This window comes from Canis lupus, chromosome 17 (genome assembly GCF_011100685.1).
Source record: "Canis lupus familiaris isolate Mischka breed German Shepherd chromosome 17, alternate assembly UU_Cfam_GSD_1.0, whole genome shotgun sequence".
In the NCBI taxonomy this organism is placed as follows: domain Eukaryota; kingdom Metazoa; phylum Chordata; class Mammalia; order Carnivora; family Canidae; genus Canis; species Canis lupus.
In genome coordinates this window covers 49,644,312-49,670,439 of record NC_049238.1, presented here as the reverse complement: position 1 = coordinate 49,670,439, position 26,128 = coordinate 49,644,312, and the positions used below count along the sequence as shown (strand labels likewise).

Below are 26,128 nucleotides of genomic sequence, written 5' to 3'. Positions count from 1 at the left end.
CGTCAGCTGGCCTTTTTAGGGACTCTGTTTAAAGAAGATCCGCCTCTGGGGTTTTATATTGCTCTGGTATTTATGCCAAAGACGCAGCAGCCCTCAGTCACTGGGAGAAGGACCTCTCGGATACTTGGTGAGTACCGCACAGCTTCTGCTAGCCCTAACTTTCCGGGGCGCCGCCTGGCCCCCGGGTGCAGGAGGCGCCTCCAGATTGGCCTGGCTTCTGTGACGCCGGCCCAAGATCACACGTCAAGGCACTTGGTGGGCAGTGGTGCCTCCAAGCGTGCCTCTGCCTTCCAGGAAAGGGGGATCCTGGACAGCCCTGTGCCTGGACGGCGGGCGGGATACAACACCTGTGGCCTCTGTTCACCCTGCTCACCGGGGCCAGTGCGGATCTCTACCCTCACGGCCTTTGTCATGACTCAGAATGTCTGAGAGTCTGTTTCAGGAGAGCAGATGCTTTGTGGGGTATCTGAATCAAAGCCAACAATGGTCCCAGTATCTGTGAGATGTCTGTGTTGAGAATGGGAATGTATTTTCTTCAGTCCCTTATGCCGTCTGATTCATACTTGGCTGAGATGAATGGTGTATTTTCTCAACCCCTGAAGGCTCCAGGGTCACTGGGGGTGTGGAAAGTCGGGGCTGGGGCAGGGGCAAGTGTCCTGTGACATCAAGCAGTTTGAGGGCTGGCAGGGACAGGAGAGCCATCTAATTCATTCTGAGGACACTGAGGTCTAGAAAAGTTAAGTGTTGCCCAAAAAGTTCACAGCCAACTGTGAGATCCCCCGCCGATGCCCGTGTCCACCCCGCTCATCCCCTCAACACATACACACACACAAATAATTGGGAGGGGAAGGAGACCAAGGGACTATTTGCACTCTTGTGACCAGAGTCTGCTAACATCTGCTTGTGGCTGAGGCAGCTTGGTGAAGTGGTAGGAGGCCTTGGAGACAGACTGCCCAGCTGCCAGCGTTACTGAGTGACCCCAGTTTTCTCATGTGTAAAATGGGAGTACTGGTATCTCGTCGGCAGGGCTGTTGTGGGGATTAAATGAGATCATTCATTTACAGGGTGCACAGATGGACACTGTCAGTGCCCTGCCCTGAGTTTTCAAACTTTAAGAATCACCTGGAGGACGAGTCAAAACCTAGATTGTCCTACCCCCTACCCCGGTCTCTGATTCAGTAGGCTGGAGTGGGGCAAGTTCCCCGGTGATGCTAAGGCTACAGGTCTGGGACCACAGTTTGCACAGGGAGGTTCTCAGCGCTTGCTTTTCCTAGCTGAACAAGTTTAGACTTTGAGGTCAGCCCTTAGGGCCAAAAAGCAACAGAGCTTCCTCTAATGGAGATGGATGAGTACTGGAGAAAATGCAAAGAGCAGTGGATACTACATGCCAGGCCTGGGACACCAAATGGGCAGTATGATGTCATGACCTTGAGGCTAGATCTCTTTCCTCCTTCCCTTCGCTCATTCCACCAGCATTTATTGAGTACTTTTTTATGTGCCAGGCACTGTTCCTGCTCCTTAGGGACAGTGTAGGGGCTTCTGCAATCACTAGGAGGGATGACCAAAGAAGTAGATAAAGAAAGCCCAGGAGGAGCCCTCACCCAGCCCAGGAGTAATCAGGGGTGGCTTCCTGGAGGAAGGGGTACCTGAGGTGGGTCCTGAAGTAGGACTAGTCGCCGTGTCAGGGAAGCATGGTCTTTGGACTGTTTAAGTGGTTCAATTCCACCGAATTTAGATTTCAAGGCAAGAAGCAGGGAGAGTTAAGGTCAAGAGGGGCAAGCAGAATCGGATTAGTAGGGTTTCATACACTAAAGGATTAAGCAATGAGGGACCACAGAAGGGTGAGGGCAAGAGATCTGCCCTTTGAAGGGACTGCTCTGGCAGCTGTGAGGAGAGGGGACTGGAACCGGGTGGGAACCGCAGTGTGCCGGGGTCCTGAGCTGTCCCCCCACGCCGCCAAGTGGCTCCAAGATAGAAAGAAGAGAGCCTGAGGATTGCTTGGGAGGCGGTGGGGAGGAGTCGGGTGTTGGCCTGGCCTCCAGGGTGGGCGGTGCTATTCTCGGAGGCGCAAGTCCAGGTAGAGGACAGTGATGAGCCAGAGTACTGGAGGTGGAGTGAGGTGCCACGGGGCCTGGGGTGCACTTGCCCCGCAGGCAGTTGGTTCTGAGGGTCTGGAGCTCAGGAGAGGGGTTCTGGACTGGAGTGGAACCAGAAGAACGAGTGAGAGACCCGGATGAAAAAACAGAACAGGCCCAGATTCCTGAAGATCAGAAATATTAGTAACCAGAGTCACTTTTAATTTAATTAATTGTATATCAACCAAGTCAAGATAACATAAAGGTGATTAAAGATGCTGCTAGAGTTTTCCACCGCAGAAGTGTTTTTCGTTAAATTATTTCTATCTGCCAGCCTCACCAATTGTGTGGATATCTGTGTGTATGTGGATTAGGATAGGCAGCTGCTTAATGTCATTTGAAGCCCTCCCTCCAAAATATTTCTCCAACTATTGTTTGAAGTCTCACCATCTGAGAGTCCTTCCTTTTAGGGTTTAAACTTTTCACTTAAATGAAAATGTTTTTGGAAACTGGAATATATTCAACCATCCCTTCAGTAATCATTGATTTGTGAAGTGAATGGTTCCTCTCCTTCCAATATGATAGATTTCATCCTGGGAGCAAATTCTTTTTTTTTTTTTTTTTTTTTTAATTCATGAGAGACACACTCAGACAGGCAGAGACATAGGCAGAGGGAGAAGCAGGGTCCCCACAAGAAGCCTGAGGCAGGACTTGATTCCAGGGCCCTGGGATCACGACCTGAGCCAAAGGCAGATGCTCAACCAATGAGCCACCCGACTCCCAGGTGCCCCTGGGAGCAAGTTCTGATGGACAAGAGTAAGAGAAATCATAGGAACTATTATTTTTGCAGCCCTTTACAACAGGGGTTGGCAAACTTTTTCTGAGGAGGATCAGATAGTAAATATTTTAGGCTTTGCAAGTCTAAAGGTTTCTGTGGCAACTACTCACAATTGCCATCATAGAGAGAGCAGCCATAGACAGTATGTAAATGAACAGGTGTGACAAGTTCCAATAAAACTTCATTTATCGGCATTGAAATTTGAATTTCATGTAGTTTTCTTGGGTCATAGAATATCATTCTTTGTTTTTTTTTTTTTTTAATTTTTATTTATTTATAATAGTCACAGAGAGAGAGAGAGAGGCAGAGACATAGGCAGAGGGAGAAGCAGGCTCCATGCACCGAGAGCCCGATGTGGGATTCGATCCCTGGTCTCCAGGATCGCGCCTTAGGCCAAAGGCAGGTGCTAAACCGCTGCACCACCCAGGGATCCCCTGTTTTTTTTTTTTTTTTTTGCAACCATTGAAAACTGGGGCACCTGGCTGGCTTAGTCAGTGGAGCATACGACTCTTGATCTCAGGGTCGTGAGTTCAAGCCCCATACTGGGGATAGAGATTACTTTAAAAAATAATAAAAAAGTTTAAGAAAAAAGAAAAATGTTGGGATACCTGGGTGGCTCAGTGGTTGAGCATCTGCCTTTGGTTCAGGGCGTGATCCTAGAGTCCCAGGATCGAGTCCCACATCAGGCTCCCTGCATGGAGCCTGCTTCTCCCTCTGCCTATGTCTCTGCCTCTCTCTCTCTCTCTCTCTCTCTCTTATGAATAAATAAATAAAATCTTTAAAAAAAAAAAGAAAAAATGTCAAAATCAATCTTAGCTGCTGAAGTGTATAAAAAGTGGCATTAGTTTGCTGACCCCAATTTACAATTTATGGAATACTTTCATTTCCGTTATTTCATTTGCTCCATCATACCAGGAGATAGCCATTACCTTTTCCATTTTACCATTGAGGAAATGGAAGGCCAGAGAGGGAGGTGAGGCGGGGTGTGGGGGGACTGGGCCATGGGAAAGGGTGCCCTGAGGGAGGAGGAGGGCAAAGAAAGGGAAGCTGGAGGGAACTCAGAAGTCAAACTTTGAGTCCTTCAGAGCGACAGGTTGTGGGGCTAACATCTCTGCCCTCATATTTGCCTGAGAGTGGCCAGGGACACGAAAAAGTGGACAAATTCTTTGCACTCATTGCATCTTTGGGTTTTGGTCACCTTGAGGGGCGAGGGTGGAGCTGTGTTTCTAACTCTGTGAAATCCTCAGCGAAGACCAGATGTAGTACGTGCCAGAAAAGCCAGAACAATTTGATTGACTTTCTCTGAGCAGAAAGTGGTTGTGACCCCAGGAAACCACAGTGACTTTGGCTCTGGCTCAGCTGACACGCTAGAACCTAGCCACAGATTGCCAGCGAGCAGCTGGGGAAGATCTAGAATTTCTCCTGGCAGAGACATTCCCGGAGAGCCTGGCTCCACAGTAAAACCCTTCTTCCCAGGCAGCGTGGGGCCCCATGGAGGCCCCACTCCAGGCCAGCAGCCCCACCCCTGCCCTCACCTCTGTCATTTCTCATTTGGTTCTGACTTCAGAAAAGCAGATTTCAATTCACCTAAAGTGCTACAGAACAGCATTGTTAACAGCTTTAAGTTGCTTTGTGGCTTGTCTCAGCTGCTCTGCTTGGGAAAACAAAGTCTGACATTCTCTTTCTGGAGGGGGATGCAGGGGGAGACAAAGGTGTACGTTGATAAGCCAAGCAGGCTTGAACTATAAAATCACACCAGAGAGAAATGCTTAGGGGACCCTCAAGGGAGATAGTCATAGATTCGCAGCTTTTCCTCTTGGCCACCTTCTAGCTTTTGAGGTAGTTTTCCCCTCACAATGGACCACCTGCTAGAACAGGGGAGCACAACTATTTGCTGACTGCCTTGTGAATAGTGGGCATGAGAATGGACTGTGGGGACACAGGAATCCCAGGGGCAGCGCAGACCAGGTCTGGGAGGGGGCCACTCAGGTGGTGGGACTGTCACCCAGCACATATTGAGCACCTACTATGTGCTTAACGCCCAATTTAGGTTTGGGGGCTGTAAACATAAATCACAGACTACACACATAAACACAGACTTAGTCCTGCCATAGGAGGAGTGCAGAGACTCAGAGAGAGAAATGAACACAGACTCTTTTGTTTAGGGCTTTTGCTGCCAACAGCTCTAGAGAGACAAGCAGAAGCAGAAACACCAAACATGGAGAAGTTAGGACAGCTTCACTGAGGTGATGAGGAAGGTGTAAGCTTCGGGCTTTGGAATCTGTCCGGGTTGATGCCCGCCTTGCCTCTTCCTGGCCAAGAGACCTTGGGCCAAGTTCTTAGGCTTCTCTGAGACTTGGCTTCCAAATCCGTAACATAGAAATAAAAGATATCTTCCTTTGGGGGTTTTGTGGCGATTAAATAGATAATTTATGTGAAGAGGTCCACATTTTTTAAATTAAAAATAATTTTTACCAAAAATGGAAACATGGAATATTCTATGTTTCACCTAGTGATGCAGCTTGCACCTTTTCCATTGCATTAAATACTCTGCCCTCTCCATTGTATGAAGGTTTCTAGCAGTTAGTTACAGACCAATTTATTATTCAACAACTTCTTTTGACATTAGGTTGTTTCTATTTTTGGTTATTTTTTTTTTTAACTTATTTTTGTTTATTTATGATAGTCATACAGAGAGAGAGAGAGGCAGAGACACAGGCAGAGGGAGAAGCAGGCTCCACGCACCGGGAGCCCGACGTGGGATTCGATCCCGGGTCTCCAGGATCGCGCCCTGGGCCAAAGGCAGGCGCCAAACCGCTGCGCCACCCAGGGATCCCTATTTTTGGTTATTTTAAGCTGTATTACATCAGCTCTTATCCAAATCTTTGCATGTACCCATGAGTGATTCCCAAGGATAAATTCCTAGAAGTACCTTTGTAGAGTTCAAAAGATATGTACAGGGCAGCCCGGATGGCTCAGCGGTTTAGCACCGCCTTCAGCCCAGGACGTGATCCTGGAGACCTGGGATCGAGTCCCACGTCAGGCTCCCTGCATGGAGCCTGCTTCTCCCTCTGCCTATCTCTGCCTCTCTCTCTCTGTCTCTCATTAATGAATAAATAAAATCTTTAAAAAAAGAATTAAAAAAAAAGATATGTACATTTCTAAGATTTCCGATAAGTTTTTTCAAATTCCCCTTCTGTACTACTTCTGAAAAGTAGTACAGTTTGATGATCATCAGTTATGAATGCAAACCCACCTCCCCACAGTTTTGTCAGCAAAGGTCGCCCCAAGAATTGGACACAGTATTCCAGCCAGAGGTGGGGTTAGCTTTTATGCTGGCCACAAGAGTGGCCAGAGTACTGCTAACGGTCCAAATATCCCAGGTCCTGCTCACAGATGCTAAACCAGAGTATCACAGTTTGCTAATTTACACTCATGTACAGAACCTCGTATTTACCCTTTTAAATTTAATATTATTTGCTTCAGTTCATTTTCTCTGTTTCTTGAGATCTTCTTGGGTTTTGATTCTTCCTTGCAACATATTTAATATTACACCCTCTTCCAGCTCTGGAAATTGGTTGGCATGTGCTCTGTATTTTCATCCAACGCATTTATAAAAATGTGTGACAAAGGACCAAGAGTGGAGCCCTGAGGCATATCGCTGCCTCCAGGTTGATGTCGACCCATTAATTAACACCTGTCAGTGACAGTACCTCAGGCAGCTGTAAATATGCCTAAATGAATTGATTGTTCAGCCCACATGGCTTTGTCAATATAGATATCACAAGAGACCTTGTCAGATGCCACAATCAAGTTAAGCTTGTCTCCCACCTTCTCCTGCATTCCCAGCCCACAGCTGTCCTGGGGAAGAAAAGGGAAGGCTGTCACTGCCAACATTTGTTCTTGGTAAACCCTTACTGATTATAAGAAATCACTGCTTCTTTAATCATGCTTTCTTTAACAGTGCCTTCTGGAACCTGCTTAATGTGCATATCAAGATTATCTGAGGTTTTAAAAATCCTCTTTCTTTCCCTCTTTGAACACTGGAACACACTTTGCCCATCTTCAGTCTTCTGACATGGTGGGAAGTTAAAGATCTCTGCAATCCCGAAACTGCTCGGGCCAGAAACAACATTGTTCTAAGCAGCCAGGTGAAGGGACTTTCTTTCTGTCTCCACCACGTCGCAAACCTTGATTTCCCCTTACCAATGTTGGGTCTTATTCTGAAAATTCTCCTCGACAACCAATGATTAATTCGCTCATTCATTTCGATGACAAACATTTAAGAGCCCACTTTGTGCGAGACATTGTGTTGGGCACACTTGAAGAATCGCGGGGGAACAGGACAGACTCAGCTCTTGCTTTTGCAGAGCTACAAACAAGTCAGGATACGCGGAGTTGATCGCTGCTTGTGCAAGTCCAGGGTGCTGTGGGGCAAAGAAGGGGGGACCCAACAGACAGGTGGGCCAGAGGGGCCTCTTGAAAATGCAGTGTCCAATGCAGAGGGCTGGCAGGTGACAGGAGTTACGGTAGCAAGCAGATGTGTATTGGGGAGAGTGCTCCAGACTCTGTGTCTAAAGGTCCAGCAGGGAGAGAAGACAATACAGTTCAGAAAGAAAGAAAGTCCATATGGGCAAAATGAGAAGGCCAAGAGGGGGCAAGAGGGAAGGAGAACCTGGAGTCACAGGCCAGGCTAGACCTTGGGGAATCTTGTACCCTGAGTCAGAGATCTGGAGCTTGATCCACGGCCATGGGGAATCATGGAGGGGACAGGGACAGAGGCAGAGCTGGATCTAGAAAGTCACAGTGGCCTCTTCCCTAGCGAACACTGCTTTGAACATAACAGGGAGAGCTCCCTTTTAGCCTTAAAATTATGTTACTAAGCTTCTGCTGAGCCTTGACTTAGCCTTTCTGACGTCATATGCATAGGTCTAAGGCTCTGTCTCCTCTTTCACTTTGTCCACCTTCAGCATGAGGTCACGGAGGGACCAGCGTGAGGTCACGGAAGGACCAGGTCTCTGTAGCACTTAGCTCCTTCCCGCCTGTGGTCGGGTATTCTGAATGAAGCTTCCACAGGCCCCTCCTCAGCAGCCACCTCGTCCTTTCTCTGGACTGCTGAGAGTTGGCCTCCCTGAGTCCTGGGACAGGGCCCTTCTCACCGCCACCCAGTCTATCGCGCCACCCCCCACCCCCGCTCCCCCTGCCCACCCCCCTGGCTCCCCAGGCTAGGAGGTTGTCTGCGCACTGATTCCTGAGCTTTTGCTGCTTCTCCTTTGTCACTGAGTGCCAAGAAGTTGCCAGATGTTGTCTTCTAGCCTCCCCGAAGGAAAGAAAACCTGCAACAGGTGTGGGAAAAATAAATTCCCTCACCACGTTGCAGCCATCCCAATGTCACGAGGAGCATCAGCAGAGGGTCTACTGTTTTCTCTGTGAGGAGAGAGGGGACCATGCTTCCCATCAGGAATCCTCTCTCCTCTTGGGCTGCCCTTCCTCTCTGAGGCCCTTCCACCCTTAGGATTGAACATTTCGCCCGTAACTACTGCATAATTTTTTCCTTAATGGCATGTTATGATGTTGGTTTTTCTTATAACCTATACATGAATACAGGGTCCTTGGGAAAAAATGGAAACATGATGGCTTAACCCAGCACCTCCTCTTCCAGGCCCCTTCCTCCTCCAGAGGTAATCAGGGCAATCAGTTGAAGACTTTCTTTTTCGGAACTTTTTTTTTTTAATTTTTAATTTTTTTATTTATGATAGTCACAGAGAGAGAGAGAGAGAGAGGCAGAGACACAGGCAGAGGGAGAAGCAGGCTCCATGCACCAGGAGCCTGACGTGGGATTCGATCCCGGGTCTCCAGGATCGCACCCTGGGCCAAAGGCAGGCACTAAACTGCTGTGCCACCCAGGGATCCCTCTTTTTCGGAACTTTTTGCTCTGAGTTCATGTCCACAAAGAGAAAATGGTGGAAAATACACAATATTGCTTTGTGCTTTAAAAAGAACTCCTGTAAATTGTTTTATATTACACGTTCTACTCTGCAACTTGTTTTGTTCACTCAGTGGAATGGTTTACAAACCTATCCACTTTATTTTTTTTTAAAGATTTTATTTATTTATTCATAGAGACACACAGAGAGAGAGAGAGAGAGAGAGAGAGAGGCAGAGGCACAGGCAGAGGAAAAAGCAGACTCCATGCAGGGAGCCTGACGTGGGACTCAATCCAGGGTCCCCAGGATCAAACCCCAGGCTGTAGGCGACGCTAAACCGCTGGGCCACCGGGGCTGCCCAACCTATCCACTTTAATCCCTATAGATCTGCCTGCCTCTTCTCTGGACTTCAGTGTGGAATCCTACAATTTGGATCTTTGAGTTGTTCCAAGTTGTAAGTTGGTGTTTTTCTCGAGTTAGAGTACCTGTTTCCCTACACCTTTGCCAACACCTACGGAATCTTAACACTATAATGGGTGAAAATGGTCTTATTTCCCTTGTACTTCCCTGATAACTAGTGAGGCTAAGCATCGTTGCAGACTTGTGGGACATTTCTATTTCCTTTTCTGTCAATTATCTATTCATACTCTGTTTTTCTTTTGAGCTGTTTACTTCTTTCTTAGTGATTTGTAACAATTCATTTATATTATAAATAATCCTTCGTTGAATATACTGTGAATTTTTTCAACTCCTATCCTAAACTTCACATCTTTAGAGATTCTCTTCATTGGATTAAAGCTTTGTAGCCATTTCAGGCCCTTAAGAGACACATGGATTCATTTGTTAGGGCTGTCAGAACAAAGTACCTTAGAGAGGGTGCCTTAAACAACACACATTTATTTTCTCCCAGTTCTGGAGGTTAAAAGTCTGAGTTCACAATGTTGGCAGTGTTGGTTTCTTCTGAGGCCTCTCTCCTTGGCTTGAAGATGACTACTGCCTTGTTGCTGTGTCTTCACGTGGTCTTCCCTCTACGTGTGTCTGTGTCCTAACTTCCTCATCCTATTAAGATATCCATCTTATTAATTAGATTAGCCATATTCAACACCAGTCAGATTAATGACTTCATTTTACCTTAATTACCTCTCTAAAGATCCTATTGCCAAATACAGTCACCCTCTGACATCTTGTGGGGTTAAGATGTCAACATAGGAATTTGGGGAGGGGAGGAGAACACAATTCAGCCCATGACAACAGGGTAGAGAGAAGAAGTCCACCTGCCAGAGAGTGGGAGTCCAGGTCTATGCCTGTCCCTGGTGGAATTGGGCCCTGGTTGGAGGTGGAGTCAAGCTCCAAAACCGAGAATCCTGTCTCCAGTATGATTGTGACAAGTGGCTGACTACTTCTCTTCTCCCCCTGCTCCAAAGGTGCTCCAGTCCCTGGTTCACTTGGCCACCCTCACTATGTGTGAAGAGGAGACCACCGCGCTCGTGTGTGACAATGGCTCTGGCCTGTGCAAGGCTGGCTTCGCAGGGGATGATGCCCCCCGGGCTGTCTTCCCCTCTATCGTGGGCCGCCCTCGCCACCAAGTATGTGCTCATCTGGACCCAAAGCTTTGAGCTACTAGGAAAAAGTGCCGCATAGTGGACACCGTATTGAACTCTGAGTGTGTGTGAGAGTGTATGTGTGCATGAGAGTTGTGTGTGTGTGTGTGTGTGTGTGTGTGTGTGTTGAAGGTGAGGGACTCTCTTCTGAGTCCCTTCAGATAGAAATATCCAGGACCAAACCCAACATACCCCAGGCATGCAGGGATGGAATTATGTCTGGCTTAAGTCTTTGGGGTTGCTAGGTTTGGAAGAAACTTTTTACAAACACGTACAAGTAAACAAGACCATGCCTTTAAGAAATGAATACTCTGTGAACTAACTTGAGATCACAGGCTAACAGAGAGACAAAATACTTCACCAGGGGGAACGTAAAGGAGGGAGAGATTAAATCTGAGCAGAGGAACCAGGGAAGGAGAGGCTTTGGATAATTGAGGATGTGGATCTCCGCATAGAGGGGAGAGCAAGAACCAAGATCTGGAGATGTAAAAATGCAAGCAGAGGTGTTTGAGGAAGACAAGTACCAGTCCTGTGTGTGCGAAGTAAGGCAAGAAGTGTATAGAAGGCCTTGCTCGCTCAGAAAATGATATTGCCTTAGGAGCGAGAAGAGAGGTGAGCCCACAGGAAACCCTCTGCCTTCTCTCCCTGCCACCTCCACGGTCATGGGTGTCTGCCTTGCCCTTGTCTCTTTCTGTCCTGTCTCCAGGGAAGAAGGGTATCTTTCCTATCTGTATCCTTCCTCAGAGACCATCCAATTCCTGGGTCACCCTTCATGAAGCCCTCAGCCAACTCACTCCTTCTTATCTTTTGCATCGCAGGGTGTCATGGTGGGAATGGGCCAGAAAGACAGCTACGTAGGGGACGAGGCTCAGAGCAAGCGAGGGATCCTGACTCTCAAGTACCCCATTGAGCACGGCATCATCACCAACTGGGACGACATGGAGAAGGTATTGGTGGACTCACCCTTTGGGTATAATAATGCATCATCATGACCCTCATCTCCCCCAGGCCTCCGCCCTGTCCACTGCCTCTAAAATGTTTCTCATATCCTTCTTTTCCTTCCTGTCCAACCACATGGCTACTCTCCATGGGGCTGCCAACAGCTCTCACTGGATGGTTGCAATGGCTTCCTGATTTCTTTGTCTCCTGCCTCACCATCCATGAATTCTCTACATTGAGGCAGAACTTGTCTTTCTAAAACCAGATCACATCACTCACCTCTCTGGGAATCTTCAGTAGCTCCTCATTGATTGGAGTAGGAATAGGTCCCTAACTCCCTGTCTGGCATCGAAGGGCCTGTCCCACCCAATGCCCAGGTTCATCCTTGCAAGCAGCTCCCAGCGAGCAGGGCTTAATGCTACCGCTGCCACCCCTTCAGGCATAAATGGCTTCTCTCCCTTTCATGTTCTCTGTCATGATCTCAGGTAGGTACATTGATGCCAGGTTGTTATGCTGATTCTCTAATGAAAATTCTAAGTAGGACTCTCTATAGGTTTTTAGAAGCTTGTGTGTGTGTGCAAGAAGATACAGAGGTGGGGGGCAATTTTTCAATGGTAGTTTGTGATCAACAAAACCATGTGTGTGAAATGCTAATGGAGCTCTTCTAGTATTCTTTTGATAAATTCTGCTGACATTAGTCTGAGAATCCTTGTTTCTGTGAGGAGTGCCTTTTGAAGTGTAATAGAACAGACTGCAACCAGAAATAAAGAATGTTGCTGTGAAGTCTGTAATGCACCCTACTTTTCTCTAAATCCCAGACTCAGTCACTCTGGGTGTGAGATAAATAGACACAACACTATAGTTTTCGCTTCGCACCATGGAGTGGCTAAGAGCTCCTGCCCTGGAGGCAGTGGCAGGGAGGTCTGGGAGCGAGTCTTCCTTTTGAGCCTCAGTTTCCTCATTTGTGCAGATAAAAATACTTTCTTCATTAAATTGCTTTGGAAATTGAATTAGGTACTCAGTATAATCTCAAGGCATCCAACATACTTCATTCTCAATAAATAGCATATATTATTCATATGGATCTAACAGCATCTAATTCAAAAACATATTAGACAAAATATTTTAGTATAAATATATTTTAGCACAGTAGTAACAACGTGTGAACTCTTTATTTCTAAATTTTTTTTTAAATTTCATTTATTTATTTGAGAAAGAGAGGGAGAATGAGCGGTGGGGAGGGGCAGAGGGAGAGAGAGAAAGAAGCAGACTCCCCGCTGAGCAGAGAGCCAGTTGTGGGGCTTGATCCTAGAACCTAGAGATCATGACCCGAGCCAAAGTCTCACACCTAACCGACTGAGCCACCCAGAAGCCCCTCTTTATTTTTTTTATTGTTTTTTTAGATTTTTAAAAAGATTTATTCATGAGAGACAGAGAGAGAGAGAGAGAGAGAGAGAGAGAGGCAGAGACACAGGCAGAGAGAGAAGCAGACTCCATGCAGGGAGCCAGATGTGGGACTCAATCCTAGGACTCCAGGATCATGCCCTGGGCCGAAGGCAGGCACTAATCCACCCCGCTGATCCACGCAGGGATCCCCTCCTCTTTATTTTTTTTATATATTTTATTTATTCTAAAGATTTTTTGGGGGGGCAGCCCCGGTGGCTCAGCGGTTTAGCGCTGCCTTCAGTCCAGGGTGTGTTCCTGGAGACCCGGGATCTAGTCCCACATCAGGCTCCCTGCATGGAGCCTGCTTCTCCCTCTGCCTGTGTCTCTGCCTCTTTCTCCCTCTATGTCTATCATGAATAAATAAATAAAATCTTTAAAAAAAAAAGATGTTTTAAATTTATTTGAGAGAGAGCAAGAGTGAGGGGAGGGGCAGAGGGAGAAGCAGGCTCCCCGCAGAGTGAGGAGCCCAACTTTGGACAGAATCCCAGAACCCATTCCAGTAAAAACAAACAAACAAACAAACAAACAAAAAAAAAAAACCTCACAATTTAAAAAATTGTATATATTTAAGGTGTGACCTAATGACTTGATAGATATTTATATTTGTAAGAGTTACTACATTCAAGCTCATTAATGTATCTATCACCTCATATAGTTACTTTTTTTCTTGTACTGAGAACCCTTAAGATTTACCTCTTAGCAAATTTCAAATACACCATGCTATACATTAAATCTCCAGAATTTATTCATCCCACATAACTGAGACTTTGTACACATTGGCCAACATCTCCCTATCTCCCCTCCCCCCAGCTCTTGGTAAATACCATCCTACTTTCTGCTTTTATGAGTTTGAGTAAAAAAAGAAAAAAGAATCACCATTTTTAATCCTGAAAAATAATCATAAGGTATGTCTGGAGAAATAAATAAAGCTAAAATTTATGAGAACAAAATGAGTGAGAAAAACTATGACAGGAGACTTGCCATATCCACATATTAAAATATAATATAGTTATAAAAATTAAAATAGTTTGGTGCCAGAACAAAAATAAAGAGGAAATACATGATAAATGAAACTTTGAACTCTAAAAGGAGAAAAGGATTATTCAGTGAATTATTCCAGGACAACTGATGAGTTATTTTAGGGATGGAGAGTCTTCTTTGCCTTATACCATTTCACCAAACACATATCAATTGAATATAAAAGCTAAATATAAAAATTCAAATGATAAAAAAATACAATATAGTAAGCATGAACAATCATCAAATTTCTGGTGAACGTAGTCTTAGAGGAAAAGATAACAAATGTGATTTCTTAAAAATTATAACTTCTAGTATGTGAAAAAAAATAACCAGGTTTAAAAGATAAACAATAAATTGCAAAAAAATTCATGAGTGCAATGAAGATTACATTAACAGCTAGTGTAAATTGATCATTAAAAATACATTTTCACCAGACAAATAAACAAAGGATATGATCAATTTGCCAAACAGAAATTGTAAAAAGTTGCAAATATGAAAAAACTTAAACTCATTTGAAAGAAATGTAAATTTTCAAAGTTAAACAATGTTTCCCTATCAAATTATTTCATATACTAAGAGCAAGACCCCTGAATACAGGTATGGGTAAAACGGGCTTTCTTGTTCTGGAGTAGAGTGATATAACCTCTTTCTCGGGAATAAAAATCAAAGTCTTCCAATTGCCGTGCTCTTTAGCCTAGTAATTCCACTTTAAAAATTTTTTCAGGGGGGCCCCTGGGTGGCTCAGTTAAACATCTGCCTTCAGTTCAGTCATGATCCCAGGGTCCTGGGATGGATCCCTTTGTAGGGCTCCCTGCTCTGTGGGGAGTCTCCTCCTTCCTTTCCCTCTGCCCCTCCCCCTGCTTATGTACACTCTCTCTCTCTCTCAAATAAATAAATAAAATCTTTAAAAAAATAAAAAATAAAAATTATTTATTTGGAAACATCCTGAATAGAAAAAAAATATAATATACACAAAGATAACTATGACAGGATTATTTATAAACAAAAATCAAAGATACCATGAATAGTAATATTAAATACATGATGGTATATGATGAAATGTTATGTAAGCATTAAAAATAAATGTTCCACTTATTAAACATAAATGTTTACTATGTAAAAGGATATTATTTATGTTATAGTAATTGCAAAATGGCAGGAAACAAAATTGAGTGTAAAAGTATAAAAATAGGGGATGCCTGGGTGGCTCAGCAGTTTAGCACCTGCTTTCGGCCCAGGGTGTGATCCTAGAGTCCTGGGATGGAGTCCCACATCGAGCTCCCTGCATGGAGCCTGCTTCTCCCTCTGCCTATGTCTCTGCCTCTGTGTGTGTGTGTGTGTGTCTCTCGTGAATAAATAAATAAAATCTTTTTTAAAAGTATAAAAATAGCATAATAATAAATGAATACAAGTATATAAGATAAATAAATGGTGATAGAAATAAGTTTGAAAATATTTAAAGGTGAAAGATTAGTAAGAAGAAAAAGCCAAAGTGCTAATTATTTATTACTAGGTGATGGAAATGTGGCTGATTTTTACTCCTCCTAAAAATATTTTTCTAATTTTAAAATTATTAACATCTTTAACTTTTAAAGTACTTTATAAAAGCTCTAAAAAGTGAAATGAAATAAAGTGCAGGTGTTGGGGCCTAACACTCAAGATTCTGATTCATGGGTCTATGATACGGCCTGGGAGCCTTCACCTATGACAGTCATCCCAGGTGATTCTGCTACAAAGCATCTGGGGCCCATATTTGAAGAAATACTGACATCACTCAATTAAGACTAATTGCCATTCACGCCTTCTGTGAAACTTTCACAGACAGGGCCTCTGTCTACTTATGCCATTTTGTCCGCCTCAGATGCCCTTCTCAGCTGCTGGAGACCTTCCTTTGCCTGCAGGGCTCGCTCAAATCCCCCAGATAATGAACTGCCTCTTCTTTTACTCAAAATGTGGATGTATCTTTGTATGTTGTCTTCTTGGGTGTTTTTCTCCCCTCCAGACTTTGAAACCGAGGTCCAGGGGCCTTATCTGATTCATATCTACCTTCACCACAGTTAGCACCATCCTAACCCAAAGTAGAGTGCCCACAAATATATGGGGGTACAACAGAGGCAGATGATCCTATGCCCTGCCTCTGAGGAAATCAGAGCCTATGTCCCTGCCACTTTGCTGAATCCCTCTGAAATAAAGACTCCTGTTTGGTCATCTTGGATCACTGAACATAGTGGGAAGAAATGACTTCCTCTAAGGCAGTAATTCTCAACAGGAGCAATTTTGCCTCCTGGGGGGCATTTGGCAATGTCTGGAGACATTTTTGCTTGTCACTGCTGGAGAGGTGCTTCTAGCATCTAGTGGGTAGAGTCCAGGAATGCCAAACATCCTATAATGCACAGGTCAGCTCCCCATGTCGTGGAATTATCCAACTTAAAATGTCAAAGTGCTGAGGTTGGGAAACCCTGCTCTAAAACACCAGCCTAGTAATAAACAGTGACAGTTCAAGCATATCTGTCAGGTTCCCAGCAGGACATAGTATACACTCAGTGGGTGTTTTAAAATTAAGGAAGGACTGCTTAGAGAGGTGTGAACAGGGTTATGGGACCAGAAAGGAATGTTGAGGCAGTCAAGTACTAGGAACAGAGGAAAGCTCTTATACCCATAAGCGTGAAGGATGGGGGTGGGGTAGCATCACTACAGCTGGAAGAGGGGCCATCCAATAGGAGCTGGGCTCACAGAGGGCCACAACATTGCTTGGAGAAACACCCTAACCTCTCTCCTCTTCCCACTCCCAGCCTCTTATTGATATCTTTCATCAACCAAACAGAGACAGAAGCCAGGAAGCAAGGAATACCGAGAGATGTAATTGGCCTGGCCCTGCCCCCAAGGAAGAAAGCAGGGGAGAGACAGAAGAGTAAAGAGGAGGGAAGTTCACATGGGAATAACCAATAGACTGAGTATATTGGCTACAGGTCCGCGTCCTATCTGGGACCCTGTTGAAAAGGAACATAATCTCTAAAGGTCAAGCAGAGTTTCCCAGGACTCACAGTCTCCTCTCCAGAACCCAGCCTTTGCTGTGAATATCGTGTCATGCTCCCCCATCATGGGCATACCAACTGGAATTTCCTAGGAGTCTCCTTGTCTCATTTGACTTTTGTCTCAACCAGATCTGGCACCACTCCTTCTACAATGAGCTGCGGGTAGCACCTGAGGAACACCCCACCCTGCTGACAGAGGCCCCCCTAAATCCCAAGGCCAACAGGGAGAAGATGACCCAGGTAAGAGCCCAGAAAGTCTTGAGCAGAAGAATACAGCATGGATCCCTTATCCCTTTCATGCATCAGTACAACAAAAAATTTTGAGGACATGCTCTGTGTATAGTCTATGCCAGGCCCTATGGGAGGTGGGAATAGGATAAATAGGCACAGCCCTTGCTCTTAATAAGGTCCCAAACCATCCTGTGGGCCAAGAAGTGCTGTGATTTCTGTCACATCATCTTTTATCCTGCACTGTCCTTTCAGATCATGTTTGAGACCTTCAATGTCCCTGCCATGTATGTCGCCATTCAAGCCGTGCTCTCTCTTTATGCTTCTGGCCGCACAACAGGTGAGTCTGTTCCCTTCCTGACTTAGAGGGGCAGAAGGGAAAGTGGGGCTCCTGCAGTGGTACCTGCTCAGGAGAATCAAAGGGACAGCCAAAGTCCAGGGAAAATCCTGCTTAGGGCTAACAGAAGGGAAGCCCACGTGGAATTCATTCAGGTCTACCCAGTAGAGCTGGCAGGAATTTACGTGGACAAAACATGTCTAGTGCATCCAGCGGGGGCATTTTCCCTCACAGCCGTCAGTCCCCAAGATTACACACACTTCCCACAACACTGGAATGTTTCTGCTCGTGAACCTGTGATGGCAGATGTATATGTGCTCTTGGTATGGAAAGGTGCTCAAGGAAATGGAGGGAACTTCAAGATAAAGCAATTTGTCATGGGGACTTGACAGCTTCCATGAACATAGTTCAACATTCATTCACTCAAGTATTCATTATTTGTTCATTCATTCATTCATCAGATATTTTCCATTACTCCCTACCATGTGCCAAAGACTGTACCAGGCCATGGGCCATGGGCACACACTGACAGGCAAGAGAGCCCTGCCATCATAGAGCCAACAGTCCACTGTGTGTGTGTGTGTGGGGGGGGGTGTTCACAAAAACAAAATATAATTTCACTGCTGATGACAAGGACAGTGATGGGGAATGTATGATGGTTCTATAGTTTATTTGTTTTACTATTTCTCTACTACTGGACTTTCAGGTTGTCTCCAGTTTTAATATTTTATTGTAAAATATGCTGTGATCAGCATCCTTGTACAAGTATAAGCTACTGGTCCCTGGATATTTATTTTGCCCTACTGAACCATCTTATTAGTGTTAATCATGTCTCAGTTGTTTCTCTTAGGTTTTCTAGGTATACAGCCTCATCATCTACAAACAATGACAATTCTATTTCCTTTTGATAATACTTCTAATTTCTGTTTTCTGTCATATTACATTGACTAGAATGTTTAGGACAATATTAATAATGCAATCTAACAGTATTAACAGTTTCTCCATTGATTATGAAATGGCTGTTGGATTGAGAGAGATTTATTATCATTTTTTTTAAGATTGTATTTATTATTCATGAGAGACAGAGAGAGAGAGAGAGAGGAAGAGACACAGGCAGAAGAAGCAGGCTCCATGCAGGGAGCCTGACGTGGGACTCGATCCCTGGTCTCCAGGATCAGGCCCTGGGCTGAAGATGGCGCTAAACTGCTGAGCTACCTGGGGTGCCCTATTATCATTGTTAAAAAGCTCATTTCCCTCCATGGTTTACTAAGTTTCATCAGTAGGGAATGTTAATTTTTTTTTCAAATTGGCTGGTTTTTATAGTCCCTTCCAGATCTAACATTCTCCATGCACGTACATATGTGTTAGTTTAAAGCCAGAAGGATGTGTAAATTATCTAGTCTCTCTTAAAGAATGTGCAATTGAGATGCACGTTGACTAAGTATGCAGTACTGTGAAAGTGTTTTAAGGAATACAAGAAGAGGTTTTACTTACCTTCTATAAGGTTACAGTCTCATTTGGGAGAAAAAATGATGTTCGCAAAAAGTATTATTGATGATACGGTGGGTAAATTTTCTCAGCTGCTAGAGAAAAATATGGTAGTTGAAGACCATGTGGCAACTGGTCCAGAAAGATGAAAGACAAGAAATTTTCATAGCTCCTATCCCCTCTGTCCATAGGCATTGTGCTGGATTCAGGGGACGGTGTCACCCACAATGTCCCTATCTATGAGGGCTACGCACTGCCCCATGCCATCATGCGCCTTGACCTGGCTGGCCGTGACCTCACTGACTACCTCATGAAGATCCTCACAGAGAGAGGCTATTCCTTTGTTACCACAGGTATCCAGCCCCTTTCCTGATTTTAACTTGAGCTCAAACCAAATCTGTTCTAGGACCAGGTGGTCTCTGATGAAAAGTCTGTGGGCCCCCTGTCCTCAAACTCTCTTGAAATAGATGGGGAGGATCCTAGGCTGGGGCTGGGCCTCTGGACAAGACCAGATGATCAAGGCAGCCTTACTTATGGAGGAAGGTTCCCAACCAAGATGCTCTGGGGATAGGGACAAGGTCTCCTTAAGTGCCCTTGCACAGCATTCCCTCTTTCCCCAGGGATCTCCCACCTCTGTGTCTACACCAGGATCAGAGCTGGGTTTTCCAAGGTTGAATGGTAGTAAAAATCTGATGACACACTTTGTTACCTAGGGGCATTTATGGTTTGTCTGAGGACACATGGAATAAATAAGGTCCAAATTTCCAAGGTGGAGTTGTTATGCCTCAATGCTCACCCTGGGCAAGAGGAGATTTTAGGCAGGGGCTTTCCTAGATTCTGTAAGACCACATCAAATCCTCCTGTATCTCTACCATAAAAGTGTCCTATAAGGCCCCCAGGAAGGCCCATAGCTTTGTCAGCGCAGAGTAAAGACACAAGGAGAAAAGCCCCTGCAAAGTTTTGCCTGAGAATCAAGATTTTTGAACTTGCACTTTAGGAAGAGGAATGAAAAATTAACATGAGTCCTAAGAATGAATCAAAGCAGAAGAGGAGGTTTTCATGGAGATCAAAATAGGAAAACTAACAGAACAGAGTATCTACTTTCTGTCATTTCTACTCTTTCTAGCTGAGCGAGAAATTGTGCGAGACATCAAGGAAAAGCTATGCTATGTGGCCCTGGACTTTGAGAACGAGATGGCCACGGCAGCCTCCTCTTCCTCCCTGGAGAAGAGCTATGAGCTGCCAGATGGGCAGGTCATCACCATTGGCAACGAGCGCTTCCGCTGCCCCGAGACCCTCTTCCAGCCTTCTTTCATTGGTGAGGTTCTGCCCACTGTCCCTGCTAATTGGTGTGGAGGATGTGGAGGACTGGGGAAGGGAGGGAGAAACACCAGGAGTCATGCACACTTTGTTTATAGTTTATACATAGCCCACATTCCCAGGAAGGGCCAAAAAACACATCAACAATACAATCAGATAAAATCTAATTTTTATTTATTTTTAAGATTTTATTTTGTAAGTAATCTCTACATTCAACATGGGACTCAAATTCGCAAGATCAAGTGTCACATGCTCTACCAACCGAGCCAGCCAGGCACCCTGATAAAATCTAACTTTAAATAAAAGGATAAGAAAATCAAAATAAAAGAAAAGCAGAATAGGGAATATAACATAAAACTAAGAATAAGGTTAATACACAAAGCACTTCTTGGATTGCTGAACATTTAGGTCACAGGAGCCAAAACCCAGAGCGGTAAGTTGGATGGGTTTGGGGTCAGATATGGTCTCAGATCCTGACTCTGTCCTTTCAAAGTCTGTCACCTTGAATGTGTTACCTTCTTTAAACCTCGGTTTTCTCATCTATAACGTGGAAATCATGATAGTACCAACTAGATAGGGTTGTAACAAGGATTACATAAGAATATTTCATACAAGGACAACTACTTTCTTGAGGAGTGTATAGGAAGAGTTGGGCCTGTAAGCAAATGTTAATAGACAGTGTAGTGGTACATAGCAACTGAGCAAAGTGATATAAGCCTAAGAAATCAGTAAAGACTTCTTAGGGAAGGAGAACATTTGAACAGAATCTTGAAGAATGAGCATCATTTGATCGTATCTGGGGATGGAAGGAGTGCAGAATGGGGAATGGCATACAGGGTAAATGGAAGGGTACATGTAAAAGCACGGTGGTTGAAAGGTCATGTTCAACTTGGGACATGATGAGAGGAATGTGGTGTGTGCGTGTGTGTGTGTGTGTGTGCGTGCACAGGGGAAACTAGAGGGAGTTGCTGGACCACACAGAGTGTGGTGGTTAATCATACCAGCAATGATGTCCCTGAAAGTTTTAGGCAGCAGTGTAGCAAGACCAGGTTTGTATTTTAGAAAGATTCCTCTAACCTCAGTGTGGAATTTTGTCACATGCAGAAAAGACTAGAGGTGGGGGAGGCCAGGTAGGTCGGCATGAGCTGGTTTGGCATGCAGACTTTCACTGTGAAAGGCCTTGCTGCCAGGATAACATGGACCTGTAGATAAGGGGGGGGGGGGGCTGTCAAAGATGACATGACATTGCATGTCAAAGAAGACACACAATGGAATATTTTTTGACAGTAAGGCTGCATATTGTATGATTCTATTTATAGGAAATGTCCAGAACAGGCCAATTTATAGAGACAGAGAATAAATTAGTGGTCACCGAGGTTAGGGGGAGGGAGGAAGAGGAAGATCACAGTGTCTGCTAATGGGTATGGAATTTCTTTTTGGGGTATTATAAATGTTCTAAAATTTTGGCAACAGTTGCACAATCTGTGAATCTACTAAAAACTACTGGACTATACACTTTGGAAGGGTGAATATTATGATATATGAATTATAGCTCAATAATGCTTGAAAAACGCTGACTCAGGGAAAGTGTTCCCTTAGAAATATACTTCAGCTGATCAATGTGAAAGATCAATGAGAACAGGAGGAACCAAGGGCCAATTAAAGGTCGGATCCTGTAATCTATTTAGGAGGTGATTAAGGGTCTGAACTAAGGTAGCTGCAACAACAGAAGAGTCACTTGAGGAGTCGAAGGTGTGGGTATTTATGAAGTGATGGATGCTGACTAGATACTATGGCCTATGCTAGGCATGGAGTCTGCTGGGATTCATGAAACCACCTACAATTCCATCATGAAGTGTGACATCGACATCCGCAAGGACTTATATGCCAACAATGTCCTTTCCGGGGGTACTACCATGTACCCTGGCATTGCTGACAGGATGCAGAAGGAGATCACAGCCCTGGCCCCCAGCACCATGAAGATCAAGGTGAGTCCTGCCCCAGTTCTCCCCCATCCTGTCCTTCGGACAAAGACCTGCCTACCTGAGCAATGCTCCAAAACAGTCTGCCGGGCCCATAGAGTGGTGGTCTCCTGAGCTCAGTGTTGTCCTGGCCTGGGACAGATTTCATCTCAGAGGATTATGTCCTTGAGCACTGATGAGTTGGAGACATGTTTAGCGTGAGATCTCAAACATAATCGTATGATGTCATATGATTTGAGAAGGTGGTGAAAGAATTTGGGATGAGAACATTGAGGGGTTTGAGGATGCAATCAGGAGGAGAGAAATAGAGGGCAAAGAAAAGAAGCAACACTACAGCATCTTTAGACTTTAAAAAGATGTGGGGGGATGCCTTTAAAAGGATCAGGCGCCTAGGTGGTAAGTGGTTGAGCATCTGCCTTCGGCCCAGGGCATGATCTGGGAGTCTCAGGATCGAGTCCCACATTGGGCTTCCTGCATAGAGCCTGCTTTTCCCTCTGCTTGTGTCTCTGCCTCTCTCTCTCTCTGTGTCTCTCATGAATAAATAAATAAAAATATTTTAAAAAATAAAATAAAGGATGTGAGTGTTACCCCAGAGGAGAGTGAAAGTTCCAGAGAGACAGTTCAGTGTGGAGCAGGCTGCTGGTTCAAACTCACAGGGACATCACTTGATTCCTGGACAGCCTGTGATCTGTTGTCTCTTTTTTTTTTTTTTTTTTAAGATTTTATTTATTTATTCATGAGAGAAACACAGAGAGAGAGGCAGAGACATAGGCAGAGGGAGATGCAGGCTCTCTATGCGGAGCCTGATGCAGGACTTGATCCCAGGACCCCGGGATCATGACCTGAGCCAAAGGTATACGCTCAACCACTAAGCCACCTAGGCGCCTCTGTTGTCTCCTCTTCTCTCCCATCCTCCCCATGTGGCTGCTCACCCAGGCAGCTCACCTCACAGGCCTCATGAGAATGGAGGCCCACCTGTCTTCCACTTCTCCCCAGCCTCTGGTCCCTAAGAAACCATACAGAGCTTTCTAGGACTTCTAGGAACTTTGCTCCTAGCAGGTTTAGAAAAGGAGTTGGGAATCGACTAGAGATAACGAGTAAGTTGAAAGTTACAAAGTCTCACAATAAAGTTGGTCTCTGGGAGAAGGCCTCATTTGAGGAAGTGTATTCTAAGCAACTTTTTTTCCACAAAGGAAGGCTGCCCCAGGCCTTCCCCCTGCCTAACAGATGGCCCTCAGCATAGGGAAGCAGAGGGGGTTACCAGAAAACAGGGAGGAACCCGTGGGCCCTTCTCACCGGGAGCCACTGAACAGCCACGCTTACTGAGGCCTGCCACACTGGAGGCATGGCACCAGGCCTGAGGCAGGGGCTTTTCACCAGGTCTGTGTGTCAAGATACCACACATCATTTCACCCCTAGATTCTGGCTCACCAGATGCGGGGTGCCCCCATTGATAAACAAACACCAGCTTTTTGATGCATATCCCAATTTGTGAGCCACTGCCCTGAGTTTAATGACACGTGCCAGCCTTCAAGGAGTTTAGGATCTAATCAGTAGACATGATCACCGAGAAGGCAACGTAAATAAGACAAGAGGAGGGAAAAGGGTGCTTGAAGCAGGGGAAATAGAGTGAGCAGAGGTGCCCCAGGGTATGTGTGCAGGTATGAATAACCCAGCCAAACAAGACAGCCAGGTTTGTACAGTGGAACCAAGGAGATGGAAGAAGAGAAGTGAGGTGAGGTGGCATCAAACGGGGGACCTCCAGCCCAGGACTATTCAGACTCTTCTCACGACTAGAGCTGTGCAGGAATAAGGCGGCTGTGCTGGTCCTTGAGGTATCAGTCCAAAGGGTGACCGAGTAACCTTTGCCTGACTGAATAACTTCTAAGAACCCTTCTTCTTCTGTAATTCCGTGATCTCTGCAATTTAGGAAAGATGTTGAGAGGGTCTAAGGAGACAAAAATAATCAATTCAGTGTTCGGTTTATTCTAGCACTGAATTCTTAGACTCTATAGTAGCAGTCCCTCTGGAGCCACTTGTAGGTAGAGTTCAAAGTTGTTTCACAGGACAACCAATTTCTAGAGGCTAAGCTCAGGACCTCCAGTGGTGAGGATGAACCATGTATCTGTGAATTTAAGAACTTGTCAGATACCAGTGGCTATTGACAGATGAAGCTCAAGACAGGGTCTGAGTGGACTGGCTGACTCAGGATTGGGAGAAGCCCAGCCTGTGCTGCCCATGCATCTAAACTCCAGGCAGGAGCAGAGAGGCACTTTCCCTCTAGCTGTCTATGTTGATCATCTATCGCTGAGGGACAAGCAACTGTGAAATCTCAGGGATATATCAGTAAATATTTATTGCTTGTGCATCTACAGGTCAGCTGAGAGTCAGCTGATCTAAGTCAGGCATGGCTAGGCAGCTCTGCCGGTCTAGCCAGCTCAGGTCAGGTCCATAGCTCTCAAGATGGGGCCCAGGCTGAAGGGCCAGCAGCTTCTCAAGGGAAGCCCTTCTCATCAAGATGGCAGAGCCACAGCTGTGTGTCTGAGGTACCTTTAAGCTCCTGTTTGTGTTGTCTCTGCAAACGACCCATCAGTCAAAGCAAATACAGGGCCCAGCCCAAAGTCACAGGGTGAAACAGTGCATCCTTCCCATGGCGGGGAAGACGAGGGAGTAAAGATTTGAGCAACAATCTACTCTACCACAGGGTTTATCCTGTTTGTTTCTGACTGTGGAGGCTGTCCTTATCTCGGGCAACCAGGCACTGTGATGAGATGATCTCCTGGATCACCTCCCTGTTCCCTTGGGCACTAATCATGATACACCACATTTATTCTTTGCAGATTATTGCTCCCCCCGAGCGGAAGTACTCAGTCTGGATTGGAGGCTCCATCCTGGCTTCTCTCTCTACCTTTCAGCAGATGTGGATCAGCAAGCCCGAGTATGATGAGGCAGGGCCCTCCATTGTCCACAGGAAGTGCTTCTAAAGTCAGAACAGATTCTCTGGGGATCCCCTTGAGACTGCTCTGTTACCAGTCATGAAACATTAAAACCTGCAAGCCTTACTTCTCTGTGTGGGGCTTTTTTTCCACCCTGGGCTTTTACATAGTGCTAAGGCCTTTTCACTCCTTATTTCTAATCCACACAATGATCCTGTGAGATGCATATATTCCCATATTAAAGATGAGGAAATTGAGGCTCAGAGAAGTTAAGGACTTGCTGAAGATCACAAAACCAAGATTAAAATCTAAGTGTGTCTGACTCTAAAGGTAGTACTCCTACTATACTACTTTGTTTCCCTTTCCTTGAACATGAATAAGAATGAGGGCTAGATGACTCTTTGGCAGGGGTGGGAGGTTAAGAAACAAAGGCTTTCAGAGATGTAAGTCCTTGTGCTCAAGGGCAATACACAGGGAACATGACTGGAAAGAGAAACACAAGGTCTTATAGGCTGTGACCTATAAGTGGTTCAAACACAATGTTTGAATTTGGGTGGAGAAAGATCATAGTGGGCTTAAGATCTCTATGAGGCCCTTTGTTATTGAGGATTAGGCTGTACCCTGCCCCAAAACTAACCAAGAAAGGAGGAGCACTCTTAGGAAGAATATTTTTTTCTTTACCTCCTCTCCTCCTCCTCCTCCTTCTCTCTCTCTCTCTTTCTTTTTATTTGTTCCCCACTCCTGCCCTTGGTCAATTCTGTTAAATTTCACAAGTATTTTCTGAATTTTTAGCATCTCTTATTACTTGGTAAGGCCACGCGAAATTTACATATCCAGCAAAGATGATTCTTTCCCATCAAAATCTCACTGCATAAAGTGAGAGAAGACACATACAAGACAATGATTTGAGGTGCAACAGAAGCACCCACAATGTGCAATGAGAAAACAAGGGGTAA

The 26,128-nt window shown here is 45.2% G+C and overlaps 1 protein-coding gene across 1 annotated transcript; it reads left to right on the top strand.

Annotated features, from left to right (window-relative positions):
- ACTG2 (actin gamma 2, smooth muscle) lies at positions 1 to 25,298 on the top strand. Its single transcript, XM_038561741.1, has 9 exons — positions 1 to 127; positions 10,265 to 10,426; positions 11,260 to 11,388; positions 17,011 to 17,121; positions 17,365 to 17,449; positions 19,126 to 19,287; positions 20,061 to 20,252; positions 22,061 to 22,242; positions 25,077 to 25,298. Exons 2-9 carry the CDS (start codon positions 10,301 to 10,303, stop codon positions 25,218 to 25,220), a joined length of 1,131 nt encoding a protein of 376 aa, XP_038417669.1. The 5' UTR covers positions 1 to 127; positions 10,265 to 10,300; the 3' UTR covers positions 25,221 to 25,298.
- The last annotated feature ends 830 nt before the right edge of the window (positions 25,299 to 26,128 follow it).

Excerpts from the sequence above, each read along its gene's own strand:
- ACTG2 (XM_038561741.1), top strand. The coding sequence starts at position 10,301 with ATGTGTGAAGAGGAGACCACCGCGCTCGTGTGTGACAATGGCTCTGGC. Across the intron at positions 11,389-17,010 it reads ACTGGGACGACATGGAGAAG|ATCTGGCACCACTCCTTCTA; the intron begins GTATTGGTGGAC and ends TGTCTCAACCAG. Across the intron at positions 17,122-17,364 it reads ACAGGGAGAAGATGACCCAG|ATCATGTTTGAGACCTTCAA; the intron begins GTAAGAGCCCAG and ends CTGTCCTTTCAG.